Source organism: Cladophialophora psammophila (assembly GCF_000585535.1).
Source record: "Cladophialophora psammophila CBS 110553 chromosome Unknown aczJe-supercont1.11, whole genome shotgun sequence".
NCBI classification, from domain to species: domain Eukaryota; kingdom Fungi; phylum Ascomycota; class Eurotiomycetes; order Chaetothyriales; family Herpotrichiellaceae; genus Cladophialophora; species Cladophialophora psammophila.
The window spans coordinates 530,081-542,230 of NW_006912932.1; the positions used below are offsets into that span (position 1 = coordinate 530,081).

The 12,150-nt window shown below is 53.0% G+C and overlaps 5 protein-coding genes across 5 annotated transcripts; 3 read left to right on the forward strand and 2 right to left on the reverse strand.

Annotated features, from left to right (window-relative positions):
• Window positions 1–365: 365 nt before the first annotated feature.
• Window positions 366–1,250, reverse strand: A1O5_07413 (uncharacterized protein; the record flags this gene model as incomplete). The annotated part of the gene is made up of 1 exon (XM_007748002.1): window positions 366–1,250. One exon carries the CDS (start codon window positions 1,248–1,250, stop codon window positions 366–368), a length of 885 nt encoding a protein of 294 aa, XP_007746192.1.
• A 393-nt stretch (window positions 1,251–1,643) lies between these two features.
• Window positions 1,644–2,459, forward strand: A1O5_07414 (ATP synthase subunit 4, mitochondrial; the record flags this gene model as incomplete). Its single annotated transcript, XM_007748003.1, has 2 exons — window positions 1,644–2,150; window positions 2,211–2,459. The coding sequence occupies 2 exons, from the start codon at window positions 1,644–1,646 to the stop codon at window positions 2,457–2,459; spliced, it is 756 nt and encodes a 251-aa protein (XP_007746193.1).
• Window positions 2,460–2,722: 263 nt separating this feature from the next.
• A1O5_07415 (uncharacterized protein) lies at window positions 2,723–6,748 on the reverse strand (the record flags this gene model as incomplete). Its single annotated transcript, XM_007748004.1, has 1 exon — window positions 2,723–6,748. One exon carries the CDS (start codon window positions 6,746–6,748, stop codon window positions 2,723–2,725), a length of 4,026 nt encoding a protein of 1,341 aa, XP_007746194.1.
• Window positions 6,749–7,419: 671 nt separating this feature from the next.
• Window positions 7,420–8,946, forward strand: A1O5_07416 (S-(hydroxymethyl)glutathione dehydrogenase; the record flags this gene model as incomplete). Its single annotated transcript, XM_007748005.1, has 7 exons — window positions 7,420–7,443; window positions 7,510–7,524; window positions 7,579–7,693; window positions 7,747–7,882; window positions 7,933–8,587; window positions 8,650–8,747; window positions 8,835–8,946. 7 exons carry the CDS (start codon window positions 7,420–7,422, stop codon window positions 8,944–8,946), a joined length of 1,155 nt encoding a protein of 384 aa, XP_007746195.1.
• Window positions 8,947–10,703: 1,757 nt separating this feature from the next.
• Window positions 10,704–11,934, forward strand: A1O5_07417 (uncharacterized protein; the record flags this gene model as incomplete). Its single annotated transcript, XM_007748006.1, has 3 exons — window positions 10,704–10,833; window positions 10,880–11,555; window positions 11,655–11,934. 3 exons carry the CDS (start codon window positions 10,704–10,706, stop codon window positions 11,932–11,934), a joined length of 1,086 nt encoding a protein of 361 aa, XP_007746196.1.
• Between the last annotated feature and the right edge of the window lie 216 nt (window positions 11,935–12,150).

Sequence of the window (12,150 nt, forward strand, 5' to 3'; positions counted from 1 at the left end):
TGTCTCACTGCCCATCATTGAGCTCTGCTTCGGATGTGCCGCCATGAAACCGGGGGAAAGGACAAGCAGGTTGGAATTCAGAAACCCTCCCAGATATACATTGATGATCCCCCAAGCAAGAATAACTAACTCCTCAGTCTTTCAGATTCGATAAGGCATTCAAGAATTGAAATCTATATTTATTTCTCTTTCACTGCCCTAGAAGGACTTCTCAGCCACGAATGCAGTCTAAACCCTTGGCTTCGTGCATCGTCAAAATTAAAACTCAATCGCTTGAACGCGTTGCAGAGATTCCTCCCGTCTATTTCATCTATGTCTATATTCTATGTCTATTTCACCTTTGCCATGAATCATTACCTGGAACCCTAACACTCAAAGTCCCACATGTCCAGGAACTCGTCCATACCATTGTCTTGCCCAGTAGCATCATCTTCACTCTCATCTGCGGGAGCAAAGATCTTCTTGGGGATCTTGTACTCTACGACGGGTGGCTTCTTCTCCTTCTTCTTGAATTCGCTCTCTAGCAGTGTGGCATAGCCGTGATCAAGGAAGTCCTCGAGATTGTACTGTTGCTTTGTGAATTGCTCGGAGATGATCCGAGCGATGCTCGCCACCGTGGGGTGGTAATGCGACTGGCATGTCTCGAGCTCCCATAGCGAGGAGTCGATGGCATTGGTAAGTTGCGGATTCGGCTCGTTCGGGTCATAGGGGTCGTTGCCAAGGTTGTGCTTGAACTTTGTGTAAGGAGGGTATGGATTGCGGTGGATCATGAAGGTCGTGGTGGGGTGCTGCTTGAGAAGGTTGTAAATGAAGGGAATGATGGCCACGATGGCGGATGGAGGGGCAAAGAGGCACAGCCGCGAAAGCCGCTTGATGAAGCTCGCAATTGTTGCTGCCGGCAAGTGGTTCGTCGGGGACAGGAAGACATCGAGATGCCGCAGTACCCGACTGCGGTATTTGCTGTGTAGAAGATCCCGGTCAAGCAGTGCGTAGAGTCGAGGGTAAAAGGAGGGGTAGTCGAGGTTCTTGGTGGTGATGAGATGGAAGAGGCCGGTGAGAGCTGGCACCGCAAGGCTCAAATCCCGGGTGTCGAGACTGTCGGTGAAGAAGTCCATAAGGATTTCTGGACGGCGGAGGCTGTTGATGGCCTCGGGCGACTGAAGCTGCTTGAGCAATTGCTTACGCTGCAGCGCCGTCATGGGAGCAGCGATTTGAGCAGCGTACGAGTCCATGGCGGTTGAGGATGGCATGGTGGGCAAACTGCGGAAAGAAAATGAAGGTGGGTGAGAGCAATGGAGAGCAGACGCTCCCAAAGACAAAGCGAGAGAATCACCCCTCCTCCGTGCCTAATGTGCTTGCTGTCCTCACTCTCCTAATATGTATTTGGCAGGCGGCTTTGCGGCTGCCAGGCCTGGTGGCCCCTCGCCTCGAAAACAAACATTTTTTGACGGCGCCAATGTATGCCAAGCACTAGGCCAATTGCAGAATAGCGCGCCCAGACCTCAATTGCAAGCTCTCATCCAAACTTCAACGTCAGGAGGAGCTTCGGGTCGAATTTGTTCAGACTACAAACATCACCACAATGGCGTCTCGACTGGCAAGGAGTGCGGCTGGTGAGTGCCTTATACTGACTGGAGCTCAGCATGGGTAAAAGCAGAGCTGACAATGAAATCCCAGGCGCCAGCAAACTCCGCCCATCGACTTCTCTTCCGATCCGCGCCCTCCCATCACTCGCTGCCAGCACACCCTTGACCTCCGTCCGTCATCAGTCCTCCTCGAACCTGCCCTCGCAAGATCCCAAAAAGACAGCTCAATCCATTGTCGATGCTCTCCCCGGGTCCTCTCTCGCTAGCAAGACCGCCATCCTCTCCGCCGGCGCTGGAATCTCCATCTGGGCAATTAGCAATGAGCTCTACGTAGTGAATGAGGAGAGCGTCATCGCCTTTTGTCTGTTGTCTGTCTTCTACGGCATCTTTAAATATACCGGCCCCATGTACAAGGACTGGGCGGACGGACAGGTGCAGAAGATCAAGGACTTGTTGAACGAGGCCAGGACGAATCACGCCAGTGCCATTAAAGAGCGAATCGAGGACGTCAAGCCCTTGAGCAACGTGGTAGAGATCACGAAGCAGCTGTTTGACGTTTCCAAGGTAAGGCATCGAAAGGAAAAATCCTCCTTCGGACCCAGTTGCTGACGGCTCGTGTTCCAGGAAACCGCAAGACTCGAGGTCCAGGCTTTCGAACTCGAGCAAAAAACCGCCCTAGCCGCCGAAGCCAAGAACGTCCTGGACAGCTGGGTCCGTTATGAGGGTCAGGTCAAGCAGCGGCAACAGAAGGAATTAGCCGACAGCATCATCGCAAAGGTCGCCAAAGAGCTTGAGAACCCCAAGGTTTTGCAGCAGATTTTGAACCAGTCAGTGGCGGATGTTGAGAAGTTGGTCGCTAGCAAGGGCCAGTAGATTCAGAAAGCGAATGATCCGACTTGGCTAGGGAGACCAGATGGGTGGGTGATTGGGGAGAATGAAGCGGAATGTCTAAGGCGTGGACATGGCCTGATGTGCTTTGGAGGGGGAAGGTGGTGGAATGGCATTCATTGTTGTACATAAAATAGCTCTCTTTAGAAATCTCCGGGGAAAAGAGCACGTCGAGTTCATCCACCTTTTTCCAGCCGTCGCTCCATGGCCAAATGAAACATCATTTCACTACCCTTCCATTGACGATGTCAAACTACCAGATACTTCTCTGTGACTTCTCTGGCCATCTCCGGATTCCCACTCAACGCGTACATCGTCTGAATTGCATATGCCGCTTCCATGGTCAAGTCCGCGTACCTCACGTCATTCACGGTATCCTTGCCCCCATCCCCTTCATCAGCAGTTACCGGCGCGGCGGAAGAAGAAGGGGATGTAGAAGGGACGACGGCGAGCGAAAGCATCTCCTCATATGCCCGCACAGCGAGATCGGACAGGCCGAGCATATGCCAGCATCGTGCGCGATTGAATGCGATCTCTCGCTCGACCAGCATCAGCTCCAGACGGTCCCGATCCACGCCGTCTGCTGAGTCCGCCACCATCACCGTATTATCTGCGTCGTCGTTGTTGTCGTCACCATTGCGCTTGTGCCGCCATTCTTTTTGTAGCAACTTGTGTCGTCCCACCCACTGTCTCCTCGCCTCGGCGTACTCTTCAAAGAATGCCCATCCTTGCAACAAATTCATGTGACGGTTCTCGTGGTGCTTCTTTAGCATCTCGTGCATGTAGCTCAGAGAGATGCTGAGCAGCACCACCGGGTTTTCCGGGTCGAGAGAGAGCGCGCGGAAAAAGTACGACAGGGCACTGGCGAACGCGCCGCCAGCGTAGAGGACATGGCCGTAGAGCGTGAGGAGTGCGACATTCATTTCCTCCGGCTTCGTGATATCTTGGTGCTGCTGCTGGTGCTGCTGGCCCTGAATGTCCTTCTGGGCAGGAACCGGCGTCTCCTCCTCGTCGTCTTTGCTGCGGACATTGTTCTCCACCCCCCCCTGGCGCATGAATTCTGGGACTGGTCCATAACCTTCGGGGGCATAATCCATCGGCAGATTTGCATCCATTTGCACAATCTGCTTGAAGAGGAACTGATGGGTACCGCGATTGCGAAACACGACACCAGGACGAGAGTATACCAGATTCATGGCAGCAAAGAGGCGATAAGCATCAGAGTTGAATTGAAAAGTTCGCAGAAACCATCGCAATACCACGTTGGAAAGGGTCCTTTCATCCTGCAAGGCAAGAGTACAGGCGAGATATGTGACATATATCTGCAGGAGAGCTTGCGGGTCTTGGTTCCAGACCACACAATCCAAGGCTGCATTGACGACGGTGTAGCACCGATGCTCAGCGTCTAGGTCAGCAGTTTGGGCGAGTAGAAGAGCATACTCGAGGAAAACATCCAGCCAGTTTGAGAAGGCGATTTCGCGGTATTCGGTGGGCATGGACGATTCGACGGAAGGGATGGGAAAGTCCCGATCCACTTCCACGCCATCTTGTCCGCTTCCTTGCTCTCTCTCCCATCTCTGGCGCGAGCTGGCGTTGGCAGCCCCCCGGTAAAAGCTGTCTCCTGCCTGATTTCGCTCCTTGGAGTAAAACAGGCGATTGCTTCGGAAATCGGTGATGAGGGAGTCGGCACAGTCCATCCAGGTATTCCTTGCAATTTCGTCGCCGGTTCTCATGGCTTCTGTGTCACAGACCAGGTCGCTATAGAGTCGGTTGATCATTTCAGTGCGATGAGTCTCTCTTTCCTCTTGCGTCATTCGTTTCGTTCCGGGTCTGGGTTGAGCTCGCGAGCGAGGTGGTTGGCGATCCTTCCTCCTTCGTGCCACGTTCCGAGCCGTCTGTCTGGCGATCTCGCGATCCATTGTCGGCGACATCCCCTCTCTGTCCTCTACGTATTCATCTTCCAACTCGCCTTCTGTCTCCTCTGATCCGTGCATCGACTCTGACGGCGGCATCACCATTGCCTTTCTTGTCTTGGATTTCATTTTCGTCCTTCTAAGCTTGGCCTCGATACGTTCAACTGGGGTGCCACCAACAGCTTTGCCAGGAAGGTTGAATGCTTCCTTGAGAGCCTTTTCTGCTTCCTCACGAGCTAGTCGCTGTTCTTTTCTCTCATATTTGCGTCGGTCAGTCTTGGGAAGTAAGCTATCGGCAACACGAACCGCCTCCCGAGCGGTGTCCATTGCCTTCTCTTTGTCGCCGAATTCGGCGTAGAGCTTTGACAGCTGAGTCCTTGCCTCAACGCATTTCTCATCTCCAGCCTTGGCTTCCTCATAACACTCGACTGCTTGTAGCTTGTCGCCACAAATGTAAGAGTTAGTTGCGATGCCTAACCAAAACCCCGTGTAAGAATAGGCGTTGGTGTCCTTCAGAGCTTCATAATAACGCAGCGCCTGATTGTGTTCCTTAGCTTCCTGCAAGGCTTGGGCAACCTCGAGGAACAAATCCGGGTATTCATAGATACTTGCCCCTTCATCCCTGGCTTCGGGTTCAAGCCATTCAAAATGCGCCAGTGCCTCATCCAGCGTATCTGGGCCCTGCCTAAGCCGAAGTATTCCCATTCTGACTCGAAGCTCCAAGGGAAGTCCAGGGCCGTAGGCATCGGATGAATATCTGCCAGGCACAAATTCAGGCACGAGCACTCGTCGAGGTTCGTCTTCCGAATCAAACTCGCGGTCATCATCGGTGAACTGATCCCAGTAGTCTTCTCGTTCTCGTCCCAGAAGCCACCGCGCCAACTGTTTCAAAGTTTTTAGAGCGTTCGCGATGGCTAGGTCAGGAGGTTCTTCCAAAGCAAGAATTTGAGCATAGACGAGAATGTCGGCCCAGGTGAAAGACTCTTCGCCCTCAAAACCATTCTCTCGGTAGTAATTAAGGGTGTCCTCATAGACTTGTTTTGCTCTTGCCAGATCTCTTGTTTCAATACATATCTCTGCAATCTGCCTCAGGACGCTGGAATTTCGGGGCATGCTTTCGAGGATAGTCTCCAAGTCTTTCATAGCTTTGCTGTAATTTTGAAGCTCTTTGCTGACGGCAGCTCGTTGAAAGCGAGCTTCCAAATTCTCCCGGTCGGTGTGGATGATTCGAGCATAGCAGTAACTGGCTTGTTGCAAAGCAGTCTCGCGTTTTCCCTTGGACCGTTGGAGACAGGCGTTGGCTGCTTGAATCCATACTTCTGGATCGGTTGGGATGGTGTGAGCACCGCTAAAGAGGGCGGCAATGGCCTTTTCGTCTTCATCTCGAGAAAAGTATATCTCAGAGAGCAGCGCATGCGCAGAATGGATTTCGGGATTGACCGCGATAGCCTGTAAGACTAGGTCAAGGGCCTTCTCGGTGTCTTGATCGTCGATAAAGGCGACCATGGCCTGGCTGTAGAGGTCATTGAATTCGGGGCCGGGATCGATGGCTTGTCGAGGGCCAATTTTCATGCCTTTGCTCCAACCACCCCGAGGCCCTGTCCCTTTCTTGCGTCGCTTCCTGGGCTGGTTGCCTGACAGCGGCAACTTTGCACGGCCTCTTTTCCGTGATTTACTGAGCATGAGACCGCCGCCTTCAGCCGCTCCTCTGGACAGTCCTAGGATTTCATGATCGTCAACAGACGTGTCACTGTCCTCCTCAACTGGAGTTCTCTCCGCTTCCGGAAGTTGTTTGTCATTCTGACTCGAATCCTCATACCGAGCGATGTCGAGATGGTGCAACGTCTCGGGGGGAAATGGAATGAAGTTTGAAGGGGCGCCCTGTCCTGGGTTTGGCCAAAACTGGTCAATCGGTAAACGGTGTGACGCACTTTGTAGCTGACTCAAAGGTTGCCCCGGATAGGAGGGAGGATTCAGAACATATGCTTCGGAGGCGAGTAGGGGTTGAGAAAAAGCAAAGCTTTGGTTTGCTGACGACGCTGGAGGTTGCAGGAAGGATGCAGGATTGTGGAAAACCACTCGCCTGGCAGACAAGCTGGGATACAGTGACGCTGGATTTGGCTGCGATGGCTGCGATGGCTGCGATGGCTGCGATGGCTGTGATGGTGGACGCGGAGGCAGTCCACCACGAGGGTTCGCAAGGCTCGGCACATGGCCCTCAAACACCGACGACGATGACGGCGCCAGCGGCCTGGAGGCAGGCCGTTGTGTCCCGTCTAGTGCGGCCGGAGAGAGCTCGGCCATCCAGGGATAGGGCGGTGCGGCAGACGAGGAGCCATGGCCTGAGTTGAGGTTGTCCATCTCGCATGGCCATCGGTCGACTCATCAGCCTTGTTTGGTGGTTACGGGTTGTTCTAACTTTTTTGCGGCAACAAAAGAATCAACTCCGTTGGGCCAGACTTGATTAACCCAATAGGGCAATTTTCTCCGAGCCTGCCACAACCAGGCAGAACCAGGGCGAATACTCGGTATTAATGCATACCACAAAGATAGAGGGGGGCCGAGGGGGGAATTGTTTGTCATGACTTCCCCATCTGGCATCATCGGTGCTTCAAGCACATAGATCTGCACACAAACACCACCAAGACGGAGAGTCCAGCGACGACTCAGAGGCTCGAATGCACCCCGCCAGGACATATGGAAGGCCCCTGCTTATGCAATGGCCGTCTCGATGCGAAAAATGGCCGGGTGGGATCCCGGATGGTGCTCTTGCTACTATCTCCTCTTCATATCCGATGGCTTCTCGCCGGTGGTGGCCCCTCCTGGTCACTAGCCCTCAGGAATATCATCATAGCTACATGAACCCCACCTCAGAGTCTGCTCGCTCGTCTGCTCACTTGAAAAACAACAAGCACCCCACACCGGCATGTTGATGGCTTCTGCTCCCTGACCTTTTCCACCCTTTTTCTGCTTTTTCATTCTTGACTGCACCTTTCGTGAAGAGTCAGCTTCCTACAACCCAATCCATCAAAATGGCTGCTGCCACTGCCGGAAAGGTGATATATTGATCAATGCCCTCCGGAAGCTGAATGAATTCATGTGCTGACTCCCCGAATTGCTAGACCATTACTTGCAAGGTAGACACTGACGACATCTTGTTCCCCACCGCAACAACACCTGACTCTGTATAGGCTGCCGTCGCCTGGGAGGCCGGCAAGGACCTGACCATCGAAGACGTCGAAGTTGCTCCTCCCAAAGCCCACGAAGTCCGCATCCAAATCTACTACACTGGCGTTTGTCACACGGGTACGCTGAACGTGCTGCTGCGGGTATGAATCGGGAACTGAAAGATGAGCCAGATGCATACACTCTTTCCGGGAAAGACCCCGAAGGCGCGTTCCCAATCATTCTCGGACACGAGGGCGCCGGTATCGTGGAATCGGTGGGGGAGGGTGTCACCTCGGTGAAGCCCGGTGATCATGTCGTTGCGCTCTAGTATGTCTCGTCTTCTCTCCTGCACAAATCATGATACTGACCGTGGAAAGCACTCCGGAGTGCGGCGAATGCAAGTTCTGCATATCTGGCAAGACCAACTTGTGCGGGAAGATTCGTGCTACCCAAGGCAGAGGTGTGATGCCCGATGGCACCTCGAGATTCAAGTGCAAAGGCAAAGACATTCTGCACTTCATGGGCACATCAACTTTCTCCCAGTACACCGTCGTCGCCGATATTTCCGTTGTGGCCATTACCGACAAGGCCCCCATGGACCGGACATGCTTGCTCGGCTGTGGCATTACCACCGGCTACGGGGCGGCAGTGATAACTGCCAACGTCGAGGAAGGTTCCAACGTGGCCATTTTTGGCGCGGGCTGCGTTGGCCTTTCAGTCATTCAGGGTGCCGTGAAGAACAAGGCCGGCAAGATCATTGTTGTCGACGTCAACAACAAGAAGAAAGAATGGGCCGAAAAGTTTGGAGCCACCGACTTTGTCAACCCTACCGAGCTGAAAGGCCAGACTATCCAGGAGAAGTTGATTGAAATGACGGATGGTGGATGTGACTACACCTTTGACTGCACCGGTAACGTCCAAGTCATGAGAGCTGCTCTCGAGGCATGCCACAAGGGCTGGGGTCAGTCTATCATCATTGGTGTTGCCCCAGCCGGTGCCGAAATCTCCACGAGACCCTTCCAACTGGTCACTGTAAGTTCCTTGCCGTCAAACCTGGCCCATGGTGGTGCAACCAGACTGACAAATGTTTGCAGGGTCGCGTCTGGCGAGGTTGTGCTTTTGGTGGCGTGAAAGGTCGAAGTCAGCTCCCGGGACTCGTGAAGGACTATATGGATGGTAAACTCAAAGTCAAGTCAGTCTCTCTCCCTCCCATCTTGTCCGGCAGTTTCGTATTCTTGTCTTCCTTCATACGGGTGTCCATTGCTAACGGTTGGCAAAGCGAGTTCATTACGCATCGTCAGCCTCTTGACAAGATCAACGATGCATTCCACGACATGCATGCTGGTGACTGCATCCGATGCGTGGTGGACATGGGTGCGAAGCAAGGGTGACTACACTCGGGGGAAAGTAAGCTCTGAAATCGGATGCAATTTCCAGAAACCAAAATCCGCGTCGCAGTATCAATGACGGAAAAGACACTCTGAGTGTTGTTGGCGCTAGGGGAAAGAAAATCATTTCTCGTGTATCCTGAGAGTCGAACATGTCAAAGCACCCTCTTTCCAACACAACCAAGCCTAGCATGCTGTTTTGGTTTCTGTTTCTGTTTTAACCGTCTCCTGGAGGATGTGTACCTTGTAACCCCAAGGCTATCCACCGGCATTTATCCAGAGCTGCAAGGCTGTGCTCGAGTCAGGGATAGCGTACATCCAAGGGCTCTTACTTAGGCTCAACCATGCCACCAGTCCATGACCGACTTTACCCTCTGCATCGGCAATGAATAGGTATGTCATCTTTCGCCCGTTTCTTGATGTACCTTTCATTCTTGTCTCACGGATACATCAGTCCCCGCTCATCAGTGTGGCTGGGCACGGAAAGGGGGATTTATGCACCTCTCGGATATAACGAGTTGAAGAACCTCCAGGCCGCCTGCATGGCTTCCCACTTCCGAGGCGGCTTGTTGACTGCCACGCAGGACCAGGACCAGGCTCTTGTCCTTGGCTTCGGCACTTGAAGATCAGTGCGGGCGGCAGTCGCGAGCAAAGTCATACAGTAGAAACAGGCGCGACGAAGAACTCGTACAGTATCCGCTTTGAACGCAGACGGATGTGAGATCTCTTCCGCCTGCGGGAATTGTAATAACTTCTCGTGGTTTATGAAGGAGTGCCCCTGCCGACATGTCGCCCTTCAACCATTATATTGTGACAAGTCTGGTACAAATATGATTCTGATGCCCCCCCCCCCCCCCCGGCGGATCTCTGAGCCCGCCGTGCACAAAGAGGGTTGGGTCTATCTCAGACAAGCAAGGTGCCTCCACGTGGCAGATCTTGCCCGGCGGCTTTTGACAAAGGGTCATAATTAACGCCACGAGATGCGAAGGTCCCCTAAGATTGGTTATCCAAGAACGTGGAGGGATTTGTTATTACGACAAGCAAGAGACTGCGCAGAGGCTTAGTTGGTGGTTGCGCAAGCGCCCCAGCGACCGGGTCCCGGGAACGCCTCCTGTGCCCTAAAACCGGAGCATGACCATGCCGAAGTACTAATGAGTCTCACAGGTGGCCTTTCGCCGCCCTCTTGGTGGCTCCTTGAGAATGTCCTGGCCTGGTTCGGGGACAGTCCCTCAATTGCCATTGGTAAACATGGCTTTGATTTCTACCTACTTACGAGGTAGAAGCAGCTGACCCCCCCCCCCCTCCCCGGCCTGAAGCGACCATTTGGCGGTCTGCACGAAAGCTTGAAACCAGTCCCTGATGATCGACAGGACAACCTCTTCACCCATTCACCACAGTCTCTTCGCCCAGGGGGGGCGTTTAACCGTTTCGCTGATTTGGATACCGTCTACCCTGTCTCTGTACGGAGTATCTGTATATCTTGCTTGTGTGCTTCTCGGACTCGAGGTGAGACTTTCGGTATCCATTCTTCACTCGAGTTTTGACTTAATCCAACCTCAACCCATCTCTCGCCAATCAACATGGCTCTATAGCACTCGATCGCCTCAAGGACACGGAGTTGCTCCGAGGACGCCTCTTCACGACTGTCAATGTCACCATCACTTTGACTAGCCGTTGCTTTATCAAAGCCTCGCTCTATCCCTGAATCCTCACATAGCTTCAAGACGGCTTCGTTCTTCCGACAGAGGCGCCGTTTCAAGATGCATTATGTTCCTGACAGCCAGGCCACAGAGCCGTTGTTGAACAAAGGGTTGGCCCAGCCGATGATTGCGAAACCCGAATATGGAACTCAGGACCCAAACCAAAGCACAGCTTTGGATTTCCCTATGGGTTTGTCCTTGTCCTCTGCTATATTCTAACTTCTGATTCTCAACAGCAAGCTGGACTTGGGCAAAACCATACAAGGGCAAGCGATCTCTGCCTCAAACCATTGCGCACAGAGGTTTCAAGGCGGAACACCCTGAGAACACGATGAATGCTTTCAGAGGTGCCGTTGAGGTTGGGGCCCACGCACTTGAGACTGACATTCACTTGTCCAAAGACGGCGTGGTCGTACTCTCTCACGACCCAGATCTGAAACGGTGCTTTGGTAAGAAAGAAAAGATAATTGATTGTGACTGGGACTATTTGAGTACCCTTCGCACCGTCAAGGGCCCTCACGTACCCATGCCACGACTCCAAGACTTACTTGAATATGTTGCACAACCCGGACTGGAGCATATTTGGCTGCTCCTCGATATCAAATTGGACAACAACTCGGACGATGTGATGAGACTGATAGCAAAGACCCTGGCCTCAGTGGATCCCGGTCAACGAGCCTGGGAAGAAAGGGTAGTGCTCGGAATCTGGGCAGCCAAATTCCTGCCTCTATGCATGCAATACTGTCCAGGCTATCCGATATCACATATCGGATTCTCGACCATGTACGCCCGGCAGTTCCTGCGGGTGCCGAACGTGTCGTTCAATATGCTGCAGAAAAGTCTGTTGGGTCCCTTGGGCGCCCGGTTCATGCGCGATGTACGCAGAGCTCATCGCCCACTCTTTGCTTGGACGTAAGTCTTTCTACTCCCAGACATTTGTTCTCTTTCGCCTGGGCCGGTCCTGTGCCTTGGATACGCATTGCTGCGCTGCTAACCTGGTGGTAACTGTAGTGTCAATGACCCTAATCTCATGAAATGGTGTATTCAACACAATCTGGAAGGAGTCATTACAGACGACCCTAAAACGTTTAAGAGGATCTGCGACGACTGGGACGACCAAAGAGAGCCAGAAGCCCAAATCACCTGGATTCAATGTCTCTACACGGTGTGGATATGGGTCATGATTGCGGTTTTCTCCAGGCGTTTCCGGCGCAAATTTCCAGAGACGGTAGAGCATCTCATGCAACAGAACAGTCTGAGCGTCAAGATGGTCGAGGCTGTTGAGGAGTGATGATTCTGGTGTGATCTGAACGGCTACCGGGTAGATCGAGGAGGGAAAAAAGCTCTCTAATTATGCGACACGATAGAATGCAAATGTCGGGGCAGTACACCAGTTCATTTGTACTCCGTAGAGTTATCTAACAATTTGCATTGGTGCAACGTGCGCCGCGTTGAATGGTGCTCAGCGACGCTGCGAAACCCCTATGCATCTAGACCCCAAAGTCCC